General features: G+C 32.4%; 2 protein-coding genes and 1 pseudogene across 6 annotated transcripts; 1 reads left to right on the forward strand and 2 right to left on the reverse strand.

Moving 5' to 3' along the window:
• Positions 1 to 5,235: 5,235 nt before the first annotated feature.
• On the forward strand, positions 5,236 to 15,865 carry LOC11425141 (U3 small nucleolar RNA-associated protein 18 homolog). Of its 3 annotated transcripts, none has more exons than XM_039830218.1 (3): positions 5,236 to 5,384; positions 6,250 to 7,942; positions 15,755 to 15,865. In XM_039830218.1, exon 2 carries the CDS (start codon positions 6,265 to 6,267, stop codon positions 7,930 to 7,932), a length of 1,668 nt encoding a protein of 555 aa, XP_039686152.1. In that variant the 5' UTR covers positions 5,236 to 5,384; positions 6,250 to 6,264; the 3' UTR covers positions 7,933 to 7,942; positions 15,755 to 15,865. The 3 variants fall into 3 exon arrangements, with proteins under 3 accessions (XP_039686152.1, XP_039686151.1, XP_003593289.1); XM_039830217.1 differs by having other exon boundaries at positions 15,768 to 15,865; XM_003593241.4 differs by lacking the exon at positions 15,755 to 15,865 and having other exon boundaries at positions 6,250 to 8,040.
• On the reverse strand, positions 9,774 to 12,897 carry LOC11421609 (probable cinnamyl alcohol dehydrogenase 1). 3 transcript variants are annotated; one of them, XM_024776701.2, is made up of 7 exons: positions 12,809 to 12,897; positions 12,244 to 12,339; positions 11,696 to 11,809; positions 11,376 to 11,606; positions 10,924 to 11,209; positions 10,437 to 10,587; positions 9,774 to 10,337 (listed from the first exon to the last, which is right to left on the reverse strand). In XM_024776701.2, the coding sequence occupies exons 2-7, from the start codon at positions 12,330 to 12,332 to the stop codon at positions 10,141 to 10,143; spliced, it is 1,068 nt and encodes a 355-aa protein (XP_024632469.1). In that variant the 5' UTR covers positions 12,333 to 12,339; positions 12,809 to 12,897; the 3' UTR covers positions 9,774 to 10,140. The 3 variants fall into 3 exon arrangements, with proteins under 3 accessions (XP_024632469.1, XP_003593290.2, XP_039686154.1); XM_003593242.4 differs by having other exon boundaries at positions 12,244 to 12,334; positions 12,809 to 12,883; XM_039830220.1 differs by lacking the exon at positions 12,809 to 12,897 and having other exon boundaries at positions 12,244 to 12,541.
• Positions 15,866 to 16,094: 229 nt separating the features above from the next.
• Positions 16,095 to 17,694, reverse strand: LOC11425142 (probable cinnamyl alcohol dehydrogenase 1; annotated as a pseudogene).
• Between the last annotated feature and the right edge of the window lie 5,514 nt (positions 17,695 to 23,208).

Here is a 23,208-nt window from a genome sequence, read left to right on the forward strand (position 1 = left end):
TTTTTTTTTAAATTGAGGCTTAACAATTTTAGGTGTTAATTGAGGCTTAAGACTGATCATTTAAACCAAAAGACTTTAGAGTTTTAGTTCATGTATTGTTTGAAGTTAGATTTTTTTGTTTTTTTTAGTAAATTTCTTAATTGGTTGAAGTTAGATTGAAACTAAGGGATGTATTGAATTGAGATTTCATGAGATTTTAAAAGACTTTTTAAAAATAAAAAAGTCATCAGGTATTCAATCAAAAATTTTATATAATATGAATAAATCTTGTGATATTCAATTAAGACAATCAAAATTGTTTTTTCAGAACAACGAGATTAGGTGGTATTCAAATGAGATTTTCCCTAACTTATAAAATGTCTCTTGATATTCAAAAGTATGTAGATTTTAATAGATTATTTTACGGAATGGATTTTGTGAGACTTTTTATTTGAAAATACACATGATATGTTCAATCAACAATCTCATAGAAAACCTTGTGACTTTTTAAGACTTTCATTCTTTTAAGTTGCTGCTTCTTGATGTTGTTTTTCACGGATCCAATAAAAAAAAAATATTGTTCTTGTATGTGTTTGGTTTGCAAAACAGCAAGTACTGGACAGAACAGTACAAGATAGAACAGTACAACACAAGGCAGAACAACACATGACAAATTTTTTATGCCATTGAGTAATTTTTTGTTTTATACGATTTTTGAGGGACAAAATGTTATTTTGGTATTTCAGACAACTTGTACGTGAAACAAAAAGTTGTACTGTGGTTTGGGTAGGGACAAAAATATGAGTTTTTGTTGCCTCCAGTTTGTCTTGTACCTGAAACAGTTTTACAAATCAAACACTGGACAACTAGAGTTGTCTGTCTTGTCCTTCATTTTTTAGCAAATCAAACGCACGAGTAAAAAAAAAGTTTGTTGTTGCATATATATATATACCTTACGATTATTTTGGTTTTTTTTTTTTTTTTTTTGGGTTAAGTGACTATTATTATTATTTTTCTAGTAAGTGACCATTATTCTTTTAAGGCATTATTATTATTGTTATTATTTTGAGTATATTATTATAATTATTATTAATCGATAATCAATTTCATATCATAAGTTTATAATCTTTTTCATCCATCGGTCAATTTGAATTTTTCTAAAAAATTCATATAATCCTTTCAAATCTTAAAATCTCGTAAAGTCCGTTGAAATCTGTATTATAAATCCATTAAAATCATGTGTTTAAAATCTTGATTGTAAAAAGTCATTAAAAAATATTTTTTAAAATCCACCAAAATTAATATATTCTCACAAAATCTTCAGAATTTTATTTACTAAAATAGTCTTTTAAAATCTCAATCAATACATAAAGTTTGCTAATTAAGACGAAAGCGATATCATCTATTGCATGCATTGTCTTATGGATGATTTTCCCCTTTAAATTACGGTTAAATTTGTAAATATCATGTGAATTTTGCTTCCTACAGGTAATTGCTTCTTTTGACATAATTCCTAAAAATAATGATAAAAATAAGATATACCAGCATTTGGGAATTTACAATCGAAAGAATAAAAGAATATTTGGGAATTCTATGCTATATATAATTTTACTATGACACTTAGAATGCATGAAACCTTTCTAATTTTTCTATACTTTCTATACAGAGCATTTGGCATGTATTTAAAAACCTTTTTTATTTTTATGCAAAAAGCTATACACCATTACCTAAAGATTATAAGAGTTGCAATTTCTTTGTCAAAAAAAATAAAAATTGCAATTTCTCTTATTGACAAGGGTTGTCCGACTTCTTTTTTCTATTATTCTAGTTTTACCTTCATTAATGATATTTTTTTTTTAAATACCCGCATTAATTGTTATAAAATGAGAAAATTACATGTTACTTATATTCATTTTTGTAGACAAACAAATCACGTGGTTAGTGACTAGCAAATTATGCTTTACCACATTCATTACATCACCATTTTTGTTGTCAAAATCTACTACGATTGTGTGCAATTCAGTTTAATGGTCTCCCATTGATTGAAAAAATTAATTAAAAAAATGTATTGTTGTATTCAATTTTGATTGATTTCTTTTTTCTCCTCGAATCTTCACGACCATCCTCCCTCCCCATTTAAAAAGATTAATTAAACTTTGTGATTATACTCTTGCTTTTCCTCTACCATCCTTCAAAATTGATTCCCCTCAATCTCCACTGAACTCTTCTCATTATGGAGCCTCAAAACCATCACCTCCTTCGTAGCGATAGAAGCCGCTACACATTCTTTCTCGATCTCAGCACACACAACAACATATCTCTCCCTCTCCATTTTCACATATTTCCTCAACGACATTATATCAAAGAATATTTGAAAGTTTTGAGAAAAAAATATTTGTTATGGACCTAAATATCTCTAATTTTCGTATAAGATACATGTGAATTTGTAGGCTTTGAGAAGAAAATATGAACTCCTTCATATAACTGACAAAGAAAATGTGAGTAAGTACTTCAATCGTTTGACCACCTTAACAAACTAGATGAGTAGTGATGGTTGATTCGATAAAGATCGAGAAAGTGTTGGGACATTGATCTCAAAGTATAATCACGTTGAAATGGCCTGAAATGAATCTAAGAATCTCATTGAGATGAAAATTGAATATTTGCAAGCTTCACTTGAAACATATTAACTAACTACGTTGGCGGAAAGAGATAAAGATCTAACGAGAGTCAAGAATAGGGGTGCTTATAGGATTTGGTGAACTTGTCGTTATTCAAGCCCTACAAGTTCAAAATACGAAGAAAGACAAGTTTGAGAAAAATAAAGGTACTTAGAAGGATCAGAACTCCAATAATACAAATGAATGATCTAGTAAGAGTCAATAATAGGGATGTTCATAGGTCTAGGTGACCTGCTCAACACAATGACCTAAAAAAAATTCACATTTCACCCAATGTGATTTGGTCTGGGTAACATGTTTATATTTTCAAATATGTGAACCGCAAACCCAACTCATTCAAAAAAATGTTAAATTATTTATTTTTTATAAGACAGGTTATGATTTTGATGTGTCAATTAAAGTTTTTTAGGTAAATATACGTGTTGAAATTTTAAATAAAAATTTAGTCTAGTGTTTGAATTTTCATGAATATAAGGTAATTGAACTATATATTTTTATTGTTAATGTTTTAAAAAATTATGTCAAATGATTCATCGACCGAACTTAAACCAACCCATTCATTGGGTTGAGTTGGTTCGGACTGGACATAAAAAATACAAACTTGTTCCCTAACACAAACCGATTAAATAGGATTAGATCGGGTGATAGATTTGCCCAAAATTAGTCTAAGCTAATCAAGAGAAGACATAGAAATAGAGATGTTAGATATTGGTTATGGTTAAGCATCGGACTATTTCATAGATATGATTTGTTCGGTACATTTTTGACACTCATGTAATCAATCACTAATCTTTATTGACACTTGTACTACAATGTTTTAATTATAAGATTCATGCTATGTTAAAATAACAATTAATATCCATGATATTACCGGGACCAAAGAGTAAAAAAATAATATCTATGATATTATCACGTTTGAAATATTCGAGTTTAATTTTTTTTTAACAAATCAAAATGAGATATCAATAAAACCACATTGACTCATCCTGCATAAGGTGTGCAAAAGGAGAACCACCTGCAAGTATTTACAGAGTCAAGTTGCCACTAAAGAAACAGCGGCAGCAAAAACAGAAAATAAATTACACTTGAACACCCGTACAAAGAGTCAGATGTTTCCACCAATCAGTAAAACTATAACAAAAGGAAGCTTGCTTGGATTTCAACCATAAAAACCTATTTAGCTTCACTTTTTCAATAAGAGCAACAGAAGTAGAGGCCGTATTTTGGAATATACGATAATTCCTTTTCTTCCATAGAACCCGTACTGTAGCAAACCAAATTGCCGTAAAGAATAAATGAGAAGATCTTGCCATCCCGCCATCTTAGTAAATTACATAAATTGATGTCGCAAATGAAATGGCATTACCAAAGAAATACCTAACCAATTGAAAACATTATACCAAAGCTCTCTAGATGTGTCACATTGAAGAAATAAATGTGGAGCTGATTCCATATTATGACACCCAGCTGCCGCACGCAACATATCATATGAATTAAGAATACCCCTCCTCGCCAAATTGTCTTTCGTCGGAAGTCTATTGCGAAAGAGACGCCAAGCCATCAGAGACACTTTTAAAGGAATCTGCCTATGCCAGACATCGTCCACGAGAGACCTATCAATATTATCGCCTGAATGAGTAATAAATATGTAGGATTCCCGCACTGAATAGCCATGAAAATGATCCAACAACCATCTCCAAGTGTCATTAACATTATCCTGCAAAACAACATTAGGTAATAACATAGAACACTCATGAAAACTTTTCTCCTCCCAAGCTAACAGTCGGCGGCTCCACACCCACACCCTTCTTCCTTCCGTTCACCCCAACCTCCACATCTCCTTCACCGAACATTTCTTACTGACCGCCAGGTCAAAAAGGCGGGGAAATTTTAATCTCAAAGGCATTTCCCCCACCCAACAGTCATACCAAAATAATGTATTGCGACTGTTACCAACTACCCTACGGAGATTATCCTCAAACTAACTCCCTATAAATGAATTCATTATAATATGTCGATAAATCACAATCAACCATATTTGTGATTTTAGAAGTAGTTTATGATTAAAATTAAATATTTTTAATAGTCAAAAGTAATTATTGATTGATTATGTAAAAAAAAGTATACGTATACTGCATATGAATTAAATTCTATTTCAAATGTTTTTATTTTATTTTAAATTTAGGTTTGAGAGTTTTAGTTCATGTACTTTTTAGAGTTAGTTTCAAACTGAAGCCGTGCAGTTAAGTTGGAGGAGATTTGAATCATGTCACCAACTCATACAAATATTTTTGGTCTTCTTTTATTATTATTTAATTTGTACACACCAACAATCTAATTTTTATTACGTCCAACAATACATAGTTTTAATTTAGTGCAGTTCAAAAATATCTCAATCAATTTAGTCATTATGTCCATGAACTTAATACAAAAATCATTTTTTTTTTCCAACTAATTACGAATAATGCAAGTAATTGTGTGTAAAATAAAACATTGAGGAGGTGTAAAAAGAAATCGTGAAAAGAGAGTAGTTGTTTTTAGAGCCGAGTTGTAGAAAAAGGTTGGAAAGTCCAGTAAAAAAGCAAACCCAATCCAATTGCTAAATCCTTTTCCTTCGGTTATTCACTCTCTCCTTCTCTTTCTCTCACCTAAAACCTTCACGTAGAGACAGAGAGAGACTCGGCCACCCACCATCGTTTCTACCTTCGCTTCGCAATAATTAAGGTATTCACTACTCAAATCCTTCTTCATTACAATTAATTCAATTTTAATTTCAAGCTTTTCACATGATTCTATTTATTAGTTATTGTTACTCGTGATTTATTTTATGAATCATTATGCTACCCATTTCTCATTCAAAGTTTTTTCATTTTAGTGTTCTGTTAGTTGGATTTGTTGCTGTCTTAGGGTCTGTTTGGATTTACTTATTTCAGTTTATCTAGCTGTATAAGCTCTTTTTGTGACCGTTTGGGGTGAACTTATGAATACAGCTTATGATATGGTCATAAGCTGTTTTCAGCTTATTTTATGAAAACACCTTATAACTTGCATGAAAACAATTTTATTAATTTAATTTTATCTTTATTGTAGAGATAGCTTATACTTAAGTGTTCATTATGATAAGAGCTTATGATATAATGCCCGTTTGTTTTGGATTTTTTTGAAAAATAATCTATTTTTTTAACCAAAAAATCACCTTTGTTATTTTGATAGTGTTTGTTTCAGATTTAAAAAAAAAAAATACATTTTGTTTAAAAATCATTATTAACCTCAAAATGAAAAGCTATTCCTAGTAGGCTGGTAGCTTTTCCAAAATCTATTTTTTCTATAAAACAGGGAACTCAACTGCAAGAGCTTAAAAAAAGATTTTTATGATAATAAACAAACGGGGAATTAACTTTAACTTTTCTCAAAAATCGACAAAATCATTTATTTTTACGCCAGAACAAGCGCACCCATAAGCTGCAAACTATACTATCATAGTGAGTCTATTGCTTGTTATTCTTGTATTTTTATTTCAGTTTCCAACTGTCATATTGGATAAGATGGTAGGTTTCATCTGAGTTATATACTTATATTTATTTTTCAGGTTTGTTCGTGAAATATGAGTTTAATATCTCAAAATGCTCGCTCTAAAAATGAGACGAAAAGGGAGGAAGTTGTGAAAGGAAATGAGGTTGAAGACGGGAAGGAGTTTGATGTTGATACTGTGGAAGCTAAAAAGAGGAAGCTAGATGGAAAGGAAGAACAGCTGGCAAAGGAACAAGTTAAAGAAATGAAAAAACTTGAGAGCTTTTTGTTTGGGTCTCTCTATTCACCTCCTGAATTTGGGAAGGGGGATGATGATGAGGTGGATGCTGCGGCTTCTGCAACGGCTTCTAATTTGTTCTTCACTGACCGTTCTGCAGATAGTGTCCTCACTGTTTACCAAGAAGATGCTGACTTCTCAGACGAAAGTGACAATGATGATGCTTTGAAACGAAAGCCGGTGTGGGTGGATGAGGAAGAAGAAAAGGTTACTGTAAACATAGCCAAAGTCAACAGATTAAGGAAGTTAAGGAAGGAGGAGGATGAGGATTTGATATCTGGTTCAGAGTATGTGTCAAGATTGAGGGCACAACATGCAAAGCTCAACCGAGGTACTGACTGGGCGCAGCTTGATTCAGGGTCAAAAATGGATGGATCTTCTGATGATGAATTGACAGATGATGAAAATAAAGCTGCTGTGAGCCGAGGTTACGAGGATCTGGATGATATTCTCAGAACAAATGAAGACCTGGTTGTGAAAAGTAGCTCAAAATTGTTGCCAGGACATCTTGAATACTCGAAACTTGTCGATGCAAATGTACAGGATCCTGCTAATGGTCCCATTAATTCAGTTCAGTTCCATCGAAATGGTCAGCTGCTTCTTGCTGCTGGATTAGACCGGAAGCTTAAATTTTTTCAAATTGATGGCAAACGGAACACCAAGATTGAAAGCATCTTCCTTGAAGATTGCCCCATTCGAAAAGCATCTTTCTTGCCCGATGGGTCCCAGGTGATAATATCAGGAAGAAGAAAGTTCTTTTATAGTCTTGATTTAGTTAAGGCTAGAGTTGATAAAATCGGTCCGCTGTTGGGTAGGGAAGAGAAGAGTATTGAAGTGTTTGAGGTCTCTCCTGATTCTCAACTGATAGCCTTTGTGGGCAATGAAGGTTATATTTTACTGGTTTCAACAAAGTCGAAGCAATTAGTTGGTACTCTGAAGATGAACGGAACAGTCCGTTCGTTAGCTTTTACTGAAGATGGACAAAAATTGTTGAGCGCTGGTGGTGATGGCCATATTTACCATTGGGATCTGAGAACAAGGACTTGTATACACAAAGGTGTAGATGAAGGCTGTTTAAACGGCACAGCCCTTTGTACTTCTCCAGTAGGGACGCATTTTGCAGCTGGTTCGGCTAGTGGAGTTGTGAATATTTACAATAGTGAGGAATTTCTCGGGGGAAAGAGAAAGCCTATCAAGACCATTGATAATCTGAATACTGAAGTGGATTTCATGAAATTCAATCACGACTCTCAAATACTAGCAATCTGTTCAAGGGCGAAGAACAGCAGTTTGAAATTAGTACATATACCATCCTACACTGTTTTCTCTAACTGGCCGCGTTCAAATGCGAGCCTGCATTATCCCCGTTGTATTGATTTTAGCCCAGGTGGTGGTTTTATGGCTGTAGGAAATGCTTCAGGCAAAGTTTTACTGTATAAGTTGCACCATTATCACCATGCCTGAAGTAGATCAGGTTTTTGTTGTCTTTTATATTTGAGGTGTTGTGAAATTTTTGAGACTTGAGTTGTATTTTATCATTAATTAATGAAACTTTATTTTTGTGTCAAATAACCAAAACTTCATCTGTTGTCTTGTATTTTCTTACGCTTACTCTATCTGTATATGAAATGCACATGCATTTGTTTACAGTTTAATCCCCGTTCCCAACTTTGATTCAGCGATGATGGGGGTGAGGCGATAGCAGATAGCAGGCTGCTAGTACCCACTACTGATTGACCAAGCGCAGCAGCATTTGTGTATGAAATGTGCTGTCCCCTTGGATTTGCTCAACCATGGTTTAATGTCATACTGTGGACACTTGTGGTTAATAATGTGTCAACCATAATTATATACCAGTAATTCAATAAAGGTTATGATCTGGGACTAAACAATCATAACCTTTGTCAATTTGATGAGTAACTTTTTTTGTTTTAGGGGGAGGGGCAATTTTATAGTGCACAAGTGGTATAGGCAGTGAATCATATAGTTTTTTACCATTGAATCATTAAGCCACATCACAATTTATCATTTAATTTCCATAAGCTACACATGCAAATTAGTGTCCAAACCATACCCATAGAAACCTGATCTGAATTCGTTATATAGATTGTTGATGGGACAAACATTCCATTCCAGCAAATGCAAGCATCGTGCATGCTTTTGCTATAATTTATCTAGCTATGACAGTTTTTTTGTTTTTTTTTTTGTTCTGAAATGCATAATAAAAATGCCTATATTCCTTCAGAAAGAAAAAAAGATATAGATTCACGGATGGATTTTGAAAAGCAAGATAGACTGCAATAGTAACACGACGCTTGAAAAGAAAAGTTTGTGACTGTGTCTCTAAGGATGAATAACATAAGTTGTAGAGGGGAGGAAGAAGGTGAGAGTAAGGAAAGAAGAGGAAGTAGATTTGGTGACGAGGGTGTACCAAAACATTTGGTGGAATTATAAGATCTAATATTAAAAAGGTCAAATGCATCTAAAGGTCCTTTAAGTTTTTCATTTTTTCCAAATCGTCCTTTAAGTTTCAAAAGTCTCAAACAAGTCCTTTTAGTTTTTGAATCGTTTCAAACAAGTCCTATTGTAGATAGCATAGTTGGTAATTGCTTCCTTGAACTAATCTTTGATACTAAATTTGGCTCCAAACACCCACTTAAAATTAGTCATCTTTTTAAGCATGGCAAATGGTGGATAATGCTCTTTGTTGCTATCATCTAAATCATCACCATCATCCTCTAAAAGAACTTGTTTGAAAGGATTCAAAAATTAAAAGGACTTGTTTGAGACTTTTCAAACTTAAAAGACGACTTTGAGAAAAACGAAAAACTTAAAGGACCTTTAAATGCATTTGACCTATTAAAAATAAACAATGTTATTTGAACAACTATTTATAATTATTGATGTGATTATAAGATAGAGGAACAACTAATTAAAAAATTAAATAGTACCTATACGATGTTGGACAACCAAAAAGTTGTAACATAGTAACATTTTATTTTTCGTTAAAAAATGGTACAACACCTAAGTGACTTTTTTTTTTTTGGGTGAAAGAACCACCTAAGTGACTTGTGCACATTAATTTGTATATATACATGTATGACTCTGCACGAGTTTGTTGATTGAACAATCATAACCTTCATCGATTTGATGGACAGTTCTATTTTCATACATTGACCATGATCAAGACTTCACTTATTTAATCTTTAACTTTTTAAAAAATGAAGTTATGTTATGGTTTGGTCTTCCATCATTATTGCCTTTTGCCCCAAAGAATAGCGATTGCATCACCAGTATACTAGAAATAAGAGAAACACCAGCATAGAAGATAAAAAAAGCCTGTTGTTTTGAGCTGTTCATTAGACTACTACAAACCTAAATATATCTATAAATGCTCTTTGAGCTGTTGGCTGTGAGGCCTGCCTTAGTTTGTTCTCGAAACCGAACTCTTCTAAATTAAAAGACCAATACAAACTGATACTTAATGTCCTATCTATGACCCTCTCAAGAGCTTTATTTGCATCACTAGATATATGATATTTGAATCATCTCTATATCCGGCAATCATTATGGGAACACTGAACATTTCTCTTTGCTGCTGGTGTGTAATATCTAAAAAGGTAGTCCTTCCATGTCTAACTTCAGAATCATCAACTTCATGTTTCTCTAATTCTACTTGAGGGAGTTTTCAATGTCTATTACAAAACGATATTTCACGTCCTTATTTACGACCCTCTCAAGAGCTTCATTTGAGTACCCAATTGGAATCAGTTCTATATCTGGGTGAATCCCATTTGCAGCACAGAAGTCAACCATCTCCTGTATTTCTTTTGTACCACCTGTAACACTTCCGGCAACAGTTCTTGATCCTGCAAACAGATGAATGGAGGATATTATTTCTGGTTCCAGCGGTACAAAGAACGAGTTGTTATTACAACAAAACTTCTATACTTCAAATGCAACATTACCTAAATTAAGGCTTGCAGGGCTGAATTTGACTTCACTTGGGAACCCAACTAAGACCAGAACACCAGATATCTTCAGAAGTGACATGTAAGGATCAAACAGGTGATCACCCGATGCCGTGTCAATTATAAAATCCAATGATTTAGCCAACGCCTGCATAGAAGTCACCATCAGTTTAGATAATAAAAACAGAAACACATGTCATCGGTATCAGTATTCTCAGGGGCGAATGCTTGTACAAGAGAGGGGTAGCTATGGCTACCCCAAAAAAATAAATTTTATTGAATTTGTAGGTATATTTTTATGTTTAGCTACCCCTAATAATATATATTTGGCTACCCCAAGTTCGATTTTAGGTGTCATAATTTTTTATGACTTTGGTTACTTTCGGGTGGCCACCTCATAAAATTATTGCTAGCTTCGCCGCTGAGTATTCTCTTCATGGTTTGAAGAAAATGCTATGGTATAGATGGTTCATATAATACATACCCTCATATCTTCTTGATTAGATGAAACAACAAATTGGTCTGCACCAAGAAGGCTCAGCGCCTCCTCTTTCTTTGACATGCTAGTGCTGAAAACCGTTACACGCAAACCAAATGCCTTCCCAAATTTTACCGCCATATGACCGAGGCCACCAAGACCAACCACTCCAAGAGACTTGCCGGGTTGATTCATATTATGTCGAATCATGGGAGAATAAACAGTGATTCCAGCACAGAGCAAAGGACCTGCTGAAGCTAGAGGATAGCTTTTAGGTATCAAGAAGCAATACCTGCACATGCAAGACCATATATAAAAGAAGTTATGAACTGAAATTACAACCTCCATTATTACGAAATCAAATAAGTGTTTTTAGTGCTTATAATAAATTTAAGCAAGAGAAGGTCTTGTAAAAACGCATAAAACATAATCAGAACGAAGCCATCTATTAAGTTTACCTTTCATGTACTACAATGGAAGTGGAGTATCCTCCTTTTGTAATTGTGCCATCATAATCAACACCATTAAAGGTGTAAACTGATCCCTTGACACAATGAACTTCGAATCGATCGTTACAATACTCACATTCCCTGCATGAGTTGATGTAAGTCCCCACTCCGACATGGTCACCAACCTTGAAACGCTGGACATTGGGACCAACCTTTGCCACAACCCCAGCAATCTCGTGTCTGATAAGAAAAAAGGAAAACACAGATAAATAAACTTATGTACATAACATTCTCGACCATACACACATCAAGAAAAGCTCACCACTTACCCGGGTACAACAGGATACTTTGAATCCCCATGTTTATTCTTTGCCCAAATTACATCAGCATAACAAACACCGCAGTGTGTAATTTTAACATAAACATCTTCACTCCCGAGCTCCCTTAGCAATCACCATTATCATATCGCAAGGATTTAATTTTTTTTGGAAAAATGTAACATGGCCAGCAAGTCATACATAAATGCATACATTCTTATATGTGGACATTTGAATTGATATGAAGGTGTAACATCATACTAGGATAACAAGTAAGGTTGCCTTGAAATAAAATGAAAATTAGATTTTATATCAATGAGTTTAAATTTCATAGACTGTCAGTGTAAAATGTTTTATACTATGAACACATCACAAGCAATCATGTGTGTGACTTCAGAAGCGGTTATGAAAAAAGTAAAATGTTTATAATGACCTAACGATTATGATTGAGTGACAAGTCTAAAAACCCTTTACACCGAAAGTATATATAAATTAAATCCTAAAAGAATTACTCCATTCTACAAAGTGGAATGAGAGGTAAATGTAACATATATACATACCTTCGATTGAATTTGTAAGGCGACAGAACACCAGATGCATCTCTTGCTGCCCATGCAAGGCAATCTTCACCAACACCTTCAGAACTCATAGCTATTCTACTCAAACATAATAACATAATTAATTAGTCCTCAATTCATTTCATATAATTAATTTCTAATAAATCAAACAAATTATGGATTCATGCAAGGATAATGTAGCCCCCAAAAATCATCAATATCATAGCTATAGATGAAATGATTATTTCATTTTTTGTACACAATTGTGTGAGACTTTGATATGAAACAATCAGAGAATGATACAATAGATCCAACAAAACAAAAAATCAAACACATAATACAACGAACATGTGAAATCATAATATAAATAAAAGAGAATTTACAAAAACAAAATAAATGAATTCTGAAATTCGATTAAACTAAAATATGTGATAATTTTCCTCTTCGAAGTTTAATAGCAATGGAGAATGAGTGAATTGTAATTGTAATTGAGAAATGATTTGTTGATTTAATCTAAAAAGTTCATTCATTGTTTGGCTTTGGCAAGGAGAATAGAGAGTCAACGTACCTTCGGAGAAGAAGACAGACAAAACAAAAACAGCTCTTTGGTCTTTGCTGTGTGAAGTCTGACTTTTATTTTGTGTCCACGAGTGCAAATGTTGATTTAAATTAGGTTTAAATATGTCATTAGTCCTTACATTTTCATCAGATTTTGACATTGGTCCCTACACTTTCTTTTGTTTGGTATTGGTCCATGCACTTTGTAAAAATATTGGTATTGATCTCTCTATTAACTTTCTCTTAAAAAAAAAACACAAAACTATTGGTATTGGTCCCTGCACTTTGTAAAAATATTGGTATTGGTCCCTGCACTTTGTAAAAATATTGATATTGGTGCCACGTGGCGTGAAATGATTGGGCCACGTGGCACTCCGTTGGTTTTGTGTTTTTTTTTTTAACAGAAAGTTAACAGAGGGACCAATACCAATATTTTTACAAAGTGCAGGGACCAATGCCAAAATCTGATGAAAGTGCAGGGACCAATGACACATTTAAACCTTTAAATTATAACTGCAATGTAAATTTGAGTTCGAATCTCGAATTCTTTATTTATTTTTATTTAGAGGAGAGTTTATAGTTATCAGGTTATTTAATTAAAAAAAATCAATTAAATTGTAAAAATATGTGGTTTTTTTTAGGTGCATAAAATTTTAGGGTGAGGGGATGGTGCCCCAGTCCAAGGCAGGGAAGACCTTTGACACTAGCGGGGATCGAACCTGGGTTCTCTCGAATTCAAGTCCAAGGCAGGGAAAACTTTTGGCACTAGCGGAGTTCGAACCTGGGTTCTCTCGAATTCAAGACCTATCATTTTACCAATAGACCAAGCCTTTGGAGTTTAAAAATAAAAAAATAAAAAAAAATAAATATTAAACCAAATCAAAGCAATATAATTTGGATTGGTTCAATTATTTTGTAAGACGACAGAATTTAAAAAATTAACAAATTATTTAGTTGTATTTTTTTTTGAATAAAAATTATTTAGTTGTATTAGCTACAACAATTAACTAGTTTGCAATGACTAACAATTAACTCTGAATACCATTGAGGTACATAAACAGAAGGGAGAACAATTAATAATTAACTTGAATTATAAAATATGCAACAATTCAACATTAACAGGTTCTCTAAACTGAGTCTAATTTCAAAACAAATAAGCATAAAAATTCAACTCCAAAAGCAATTACATTGTATAACGTTAATTGGAAAAATAAGAAGGAAAAAAAAGAGGTTCTACTGGAGAGTGTTTGGATTGAGTTGAGTCTTTGAGTTGAGTTACTAGTTTAATAAATAAATTCTTAATTAATTAAGTGACTATGCAGTTTGGTTTGGTTCAAGTGTCAAAACAAAAATGGTAAATTAAACAGCGTGATTGAAAGAAAAATTAGCTTGAACACATCCAAACTAAACACAATTTTTTGCACTTTTCAATATAAGTTGGTTTGACCTGCGATTTTCTATTGAATTAGTTTGGTTTTAAACTTACATTGTATTTTGATTTAAGCTTAAAGTCGAAGGATTGGAATTGTCTATAGGCACAACCTCAAGAGACATGACTTCATGTTATCAATTACATCACTACTATCCGATGCTCAAGATTTCAAGTTTGATATTTTGGATAAAAATCAAAATCTATATTAAAATTGAAATTGTCTTAGCAATCTTGTTGAAAGGTGATCGATTCAAATGTGACTTAACTTAACACAATCCAAATCCAAATTTAGTTTCTTACCTTTAGCAAGTAACAAGTTAAAATAAAGTATCACATTCTATCATTCTCACTTTTTTTCCTACCATTCTCACATCTTTAACTCTACTATCCAGTCTTTGGTAAAACATACCCCCTCCGGTCCTATTTACAAGAGACATGTTATTTTTTAGATACATTAAATAATTTATGTATTTGGTTTAGGTTCTTGACTAGATACATACATTATTCAATGTATCTAAAAAGTCAACTTTCTTTTATAAATAGGATCAGAGAGTATTAAATAAAATTCTAGAGTCAAAAGAAACTACAATTCCATTACATCACTTCACTACCCCTTTAAAGAAAATAAAAACCATTACCTCACTCGTTTTTTTTTCTTTTTCTTAACATTCATTATTACTACATTAAGGTTAAACATTTTTGTGGTAATTTGGTATGCAATTTGTAAGATTTTTTATATCTTCAATTATTAACTACTTAATGTTAATAAAAAGATTACACTTTAATAACATCTACTATAAATATGTATTTCAGATATTTAAAAAAAAAAATGACAAATGTTAAATGAAATACATAATTTTTTTTTTCAAACCTTAGACTTTAATTTAACACCTTAAATCATTTAATCCTTTAGTTCAACCAAATAAGCTACGAGATTATTTTCCACCCTGAAGATATAACAAACTTTAGATTTATTATCTTTTTAATGCTTTCTTTCATTTTAGTTCTTTATTACATAAACATATATATTATTTAATTTGGGCAAAGAATTCAATTAAACAATTATCCAATATGTGCTTATTTGCACAATGTATACTGTTTGTGAGCTCAAGGGGCACAATCATTTGGAAGCAAAGACAGAAAACAACTTAGAAACCTCTAAGGAGCAGATCCAAGTAGAGTTTGCAAAACAAGTTACAGAGACAGGGAGGACATCCTCCTATAGGTAAATAAAATCTTGCAAAACCATCTACTAGTACTAGGTTGATTGACCTAATGCAAAATGTGCAATATACTACAAACCCATATCTACATCAAATAACGAATATTGTAAATCACGTTATAATTTGGATGATTAGAAACACCTATGTTAATGGACTCGTCTTAATCATGCAATATGCATGGTTCAATCAGAAAATTGCCAAAACCACGTCTTCTATATATTAGAAACACCTATGTTAATGGATTCGTCATAATTAATAGCAATGTTACACCATTATCACCATGCCTGAAGAAGTAGATCAGAAATTCTGTCAAGGTTTTTGTTGTCTTTTATATTTGAGGTGTTGTGAAATTTTTGAGACTTGAGTTGTATTTTATCATTAATTAATGAAACATTATTTTTGTGTCAAATAACGAAAACTTCATATGTTGTATTGTATTTTCTTATGCCAACTCTACCTGTATATGAAACACACCTAAGTGAAATAGTTATACAGCGTATATATTCGGCGTTGGAAAACCAACAAGTCTTAACATAACATTTCTCGTTAAAAAATGGTACACCACCTAAGTGACTTTTATTTTTTCTTTCAAAGAACCACCAAATAAGTGACTTGTGCACATTAGAAATTACATTACAAATGTGTGTTGATTGAACGATCATAACCTCATCGATTTGACGGACAGTTCTATTTTCATACATTGACCATGATCAAAACTTCACTTATTTGATCTTTAACTTTTTACTTTTTGAAAAATGAAGTTAAGTTGATGGTTTGATCAAAACTTACTCAAGTTTTATTTTATTCAGTTCTCAATATCCATTAGACTACTACAAACCTAAATATATCTATAAATTCTCTTTGAGCTGTTGGCTGTGAAGCCTGCCTTAGTTTGTTCTCGAAACGGAACTAGTCTAAATTAAAAGATTAATACAAACTGATACTTAATGTCCATATCTATGAATGACCCTCTCAAGAGCTTTATTTGCATTGCTAGATATATGAAACTTGAGATCTCTCTCTATATCTGGCAATCATTATGGAACACTGAACATTTCTCTTTGCTGCTTGTGTGTAATATCTAAAAAGGTAGTCCTCCCATGTCTAATTCTACTTGAGGGAGTTTTCAATGTCTATCACAAATCGATATTTCACGTCCTTACTGACGACCCTCTCAAGAGCTTCATTTGAGTACCCAATTGGAATCAGTTCTATATCTGGGTGAATCCCGTTTGCAGCACAGAAGTCAACCATCTCCTGTATTAATTTCTTTTGTACCACCTGCAGCACTTCCGGCAACAGTTCTTGATCCTGCAAACAGATGATGAATGAAGGATATTATTTCTGGTTCCAGCAGTACAAAGAATGAGTTGTTATTCCAACAAAACTTCTATACTTCAAATGCAACATTACCTAAATTAAGGCTTGCAGGGCTGAATTTGACTTCACTTGGGAACCCAACTAAGGCCAGAACACCAGATATCTTCAGAAGTGACATGTAAGGATCAAATGGGTGATCACCCGAAGCCGTGTCAATTATAAAATCCAATGTTTTAGCTAACGCCTTCATAGAAGTCACCATTAATTTAGATAAAAAAACAGAAGCACATGTCATTGGTATTAGTATTCACCTCATGGTTTGAAGAAAATGCTATGATATAGATGGTTCATGTAATACTTGCCCTCATCTCTTCTTGATTAGATGAAACAACAAATTGGTCTGCACCAAGAAAGCTCAGCGCCTCCTCTTTCTTTGACATACTAGTGCTGAAAACCGTTACACGCAAACCAAATGCCTTCCCAAATTTTACTGCCATATGACCGAGGCCACCAAGACCAACCACTCCAAGAGACTTACCAGGTTGATTCATATTATGTCGCATCATGGGAGAATAAACAGTGATTCCAGCACAAAGCAAAGGACCTGCCGAAGCTAAAGGATAGCTTTTAGGTATCAAGAAGCAATACCTGCATATGCAAGACCAAATATAAAAGAAGTTATGAACTGAAATTACAACTTCCATCGTTATGAAATCAAAGATGTTTTTTTAGTGCTCATAATAAATTTCAGCAAGATAATCAGAACCAAGCCCTCTATTAAGTTTACCTTTCATTTACTACAATTGAAGTCGAGTATCCTCCTTTTGTAATTGTACCATCATAATCAACACAATTAAAGGTGTAAACTGATCCCTTGGCACAATGAATGAATTTCTAGTCTATCATTACAATACTCATAATAAACAGCTCTTTGCTCACTTTTTGTTTGTTTGAGAGGAATGTTTCTTTTTGAATAAATAGAAAAAGATTGACAAAACAAAACAGCTCTTTGCTCACTTTTTGTGTGTTTGAGTTAAGTGTTTAAGTTGAGTTACTAGTTTAATAAATAAGCTCCTAATTAATTAAGTGAGTATGCATTTTGGTTTGGTTCTAAGTATCAAAATAAAAAGTGTAAATGGAACAACGCGATTGAGTGTAAATCAAACTAAACACTATATTTTGCAGCTTTCAGTTTAAGTTGGTTCAACCAGTGATTTTTATGGAGTTAGTTCGGTTTTGAACTTACAATTATTTTCATTTATCTAATAATAAGGATAATTTCTGGTGTTCCACAAATCGAGTGTTAACTCATAAAGTCGGGCAAGTTTATGTTTTTATCTCAAAATCGTGTTAACTTAGATGTAAAACCGTTTTGGTTGAAATCAGAATGTTTGATGAGTTTGAGCGAGTTAACACTTGATAAACTCGATAAACCTAGGTAAAATCATCTGAGTTCACAAGTTAACACTTAAAAAACATTTTTTTTTTGTTTTGGAACATATTTTTCCGGGCCCATTTTCTGAATTCAATTCCTTTTTTCAAGCTCAATAACCTAAAGTACTTGTCTTGCCTTTACAATTATCACTTTCTTGTCTTACCTCGTCTTTCTTTCTTCTGAAACGAACAACACAACACACAAAATTTATGATTTTGCGAGTTAATTTTGTATTTTGATGCTAAGTTGAACATAATGTTTTATTATGGTGGTTTGATATACTTTGTCTTTATAATTAAGTCATAGTTTGCACCAGGGCCGTTCTTAGGGAGTGCAAAGAGCTCAACCGAGCTGGACCTCCCAAAGTGATGGGCCTCAAGAAAAAAATTATTGCTCAATATCCCCACCCCCACTCAAAAAAGAAAATTAAACATGTTTCATGTTTCAATTTCTAAGTAAAAATCATGTTTCATGTTTATATTTCTAAGTTAAAAAATACGTCTTTCGTAAAAATAATTGCTAATTTTGATTTTGGTGGCTAATAATCATTAGACTAGTGTTATTTTCAATTTAAATAGAAGATTAATCTTTTAAAAAAATTATGGTTTTTTTATTAAGGGCTTATTTTTACCATGAGAGCCGAGCCTCTAGTTTCATAGGGACGGCCCTGGTTTGCACTATTAACCTATCTTCAATATTTATATTAGCTTACATATATCACATATATAATAAATATTATATAATTTTAATTTTAGATAAACTCGTACGAATTTACGAGTCAAATTTATCTAGGTAAAACAAGTTGAGACAAACTCTCAAACTAATTTCATTACTTAAAAAAATAACAATAATTTCTTTCACATCATCTAAAGTCCAAGGATTTGAATTGTGTACCGTCGCAACCTCATGAGACACAGCTTCATGCTAACAATTACATGTCTACTATTCCATGCTCAAAATTTCAAGTTTGATATTTTGGATAAAAATCAAAATCTATATTAAAATTGAAATTATTTTAGCAATCTTGATTGAAAGGTGATCGATTCAAATGTGACTAACTTAACATAATCCAAATCCAAATTTGATCTCTTACCTTTAACGAGTAACAAAAGTTCAAATAAATATCACGTTCTATTATTCTCACATCTTTAACTCTACTATCGAGCCAATGTTAAAACATATAAAAAAAAATTATAGAGTCAAAAGAAACATACAATCACTACCCCTTAAAAGGAATAAACAAAACCATTACCTCACTAGTTTTTTTTTTCTTCTTCTTTTTCTTAACATTCATTATTAGTACATTAAGGTTAAACATTTTTGTGGATTTAATTAGTATGCACTGGTAAGATTTTTTATATCTTCAATAATTAATTAGTTAATGTAACATCCCGTTTCCCAAAATCAATTAAATAATAATAATAATAATTCAATATCAGAATAAAACCCCAACTAGCATGTCACATCAACTTATAATAATCATCTTAAATAGAATATTAAAATCCATTTAATAAAACATCCTTCAAATTCTTCATTAAATCTGCAGCGGAAAATCATCACCAAACAACTATTCATAACTGTTTTAAACTCCATAATAAATTCTTGGCATGAAAGCCTTAACATCATAAAATCCAACATCAGTAGGGCTACAACAACAATATTCAAAATTTGATACATAGGAAAGAAATTAAACAATAAAATTCCATCCCACGTATCAGAGCCCTAGACACTTTGAGCCACCACCAACTACTCAGGATCACCTGCAAGTTACCCATAGGAAGGGCAACATTTTCAAGCAGAAGGGGTGAGATTCACAACAATAATATAGATAAAGAATGCATCAATTGAATCTAACACCCTATCATAATAATTCATCAACAATATATAAATATCATCATTTTCAAATATCATCAACAATGGTAATTAATAACCCACTCAACGACTCATGCAACTCATCACCACTCCACTAAGACTCCTCTAACAACACCCATGCATGTGGTACCATAATTCAGGACCGTAGCCCTCACCGCTGTAGAATGGTTAAAGCATTCATTTTCAGGACATAAGTCCTCACCACTAACACCACTTTGAGCAACTAGTGCTCCACCACTTTGAACGACAAGGCGTTCCAGAGCCGAAGCTCTCCCACTGTTATGCTTATGCAACTGACCCACTTGTGTATATCTACATACAACCCAACCTATGCATATATGTGTATATGACTCACCACTCCAATTTACAACATTCATGTATAACTTAATTAAATAAAGCATACATCCAGCCAACATCCATTCATTACAACCAATTTAGAACATCCAGAAAAATACACCAACATAAAAGCCATGCTTAATCATCAAGATAAATCAACCATAAACAACAGAAAACCAATCCAACAAATACTGGGCAACTCGCCTCGTGAGCACATCTGCTCGCTATGGCGAGCTCAGGAAACAGAACACTCGCCATGGCGAGTTCGAGGCGAACAAAAATATGGTGCTCTCGGGAGTTTTGACATTTTTCTCACTAAATCATCAATTCTAAGCTCCCTAATCATCTGTTTAATCTAAAACTTGCTCCAGTCCTCTCTAAAATCATCTAGGTACATAAAACTACCCAAAATACGGCTTATAACAATACTTCAAAAATCCAGTTTTCCTCACAGGTACTCGCGATGGCGAGTTGTCTCACTCGCGAGGCGAGCCATGAAGTTGCTCACTCGCCTTGGCGAGCAAAGGCTACTCGCGAGGCGAGCGATGAACTCCTGTACGGGCAGAATGCAGGTTTTTTTCAAAAATCTCATTTTCCCCCAATTCACTCCCCAAATCAGTTTACAGATATGGAATAAAAGGTTATATGCACTTAGAACCCATTTCTAACATCAAAAACACAATTCCTACTCTCAAAATCCAATAATTTAACAAAACCTAACTTCTCCCAATTCTCACATAAACCTGTTAAAAACAAAATTAGAATTCAGAACCTATACAATTGCGGTAAACCTCACCCTTACCTTAATTTTGCAGAAGGAAATACACAGCAAAAATGATCCTTGGCTCTACTTGCTCTTCTCTCCCTTTTCTCCCAAAAGTCTTGTTTCTACGTAAAACAGTTTTATCTGGTTTTTCTTTTCTTTAACTCCCAAAGTGTAACTCCCTTAATTATCAATTAACTCCCCTTAATTCCATTAATCATAACATAACCCCCAAAACTCTAATTAATTAACTTTCCCACTTATTCTAATTATTAATAAAATAAACCATATAATAAAATAAACACACCACATAAATCACCAAAAATCATATATAAAACTCCACATAATCAAAAATAATAAAATAACGATTAGAGCGTTACAGTTAATGTTAATAAAAAGATTACACTTTAATAACATATACTATAATTATGTATTTCAGATGTTTTTTTAAATGATAAATATTAATAATTGAAATACATAATTAATATGTACTAGTTATTTTCTTCAAATCTTAGACGTTAACATCTTAACTCATTTATTCCTTTAACCAAATGAACTACGAGTGTATTTTCCACCGCCTGAAGATATAACAAACTTTAGATTTATTCTCTTTGATTTATTCTTTCATTTTAGTTCTTTATTACATAAACATATATATTATTTAATTTGGGCAAAGAATTCAATTAAACTATTATCCAATATGTGCTTATTGTATATGAACTTATACATAAGTTGGCGGCAAACTTTGCATAACGTAACTGTTTTTTTTTTTTTGTCATCTTAAGGGTACGTTTGGAACCATAAATTGTGGAAGGAAAGGGGCCTAATAGGAAAGAAAGTTTTTGGAATTCCATGTTTCCATAGTTGTTTGGTTTGATTATAAACAAGGAAGGAAAGAAGCTTTCTCATGAGTCCCACAACAAAAAACAATCCTCTCCAAATTGAAGAGAAAGGTTGCAGAATGTGTGTTTTTATTGAAAAGACATAAAACCCATCACCTTTTTTATAATATATATTGAATTTATGATATATAATTGTTTTTCTTTATCAATAATGTATAATAGCTATATATCTGTCAGTACAGAAATGTATTAGTTGGCAAATAATTCATATTTATATGTATAATTATTGGAACATATGCAATATTAAAATAATTTATTATATTAAATTAAAATCGTATAATACATGTGTGTATATCATTTTTATGAAAGGGTATAAATGTCATTTAAAAAATATAGCTTATTCTTTCCTTCCATTTTCTATCCACTTTTACTATAACCAAACAACCATCAAACCATCTCACTTTCTACTCATTTTTCTCTTATTTTCTTTTCTTTAGCAATCTTTCCTCAAACTTTCTTTCCTTAAACTTTTTTCATCATCCAAACATAGCGTAAGGGACACAATCATTTGGAAGCAAAAACAGAAAACAACCTGAAACCTCTAAGGAAGCAGACCCAAGTAGAGTTTGCAAAACAAGTTACGCAGACAGGCAGAAAGATATAACAAAGAACATCATACTACAGCAAAATGTGAAATATGCTACAAGCTCATATCTACTACATCAAACAAAGAATGTTGTAAATGGATTCGTCATAATCAATTCATGCAATATGATTCAATCAGAAAATTAATAGCACATAAACTAAATTATCCCACCTCACCACCTGGACAACGACACCAAAAATCAAATAATAAAAAGAGTAGCATAAAAAATATGTATTTTTTACAGCTTAGGCTATCTCTTCTATTGGTCTTTACTCTTTACCCTTTTTGACACCCCGTTAATTAATAGTCAATGTTTACTTTCTCTTGATGAGTAAACTAAAAATTTAGTCGCCAAATTATTATTTTCTTTACGATTTAGTCCCAAAATTATATAAATATAATAAGTAATTCTTAAATTATATAAAGTCAATTATAAAATCCTAAATTGAAGATATGTTGATATTTCATGGATTAAATTGATGGTATTTCAAAAGAATGAGTTTTTTGTTTCAAGATAGTTAAAACATATGAGTTGTTTATT

This window comes from Medicago truncatula, chromosome 2 (assembly GCF_003473485.1).
Source record: "Medicago truncatula cultivar Jemalong A17 chromosome 2, MtrunA17r5.0-ANR, whole genome shotgun sequence".
In the NCBI taxonomy this organism is placed as follows: Eukaryota; Viridiplantae; Streptophyta; class Magnoliopsida; order Fabales; family Fabaceae; genus Medicago; species Medicago truncatula.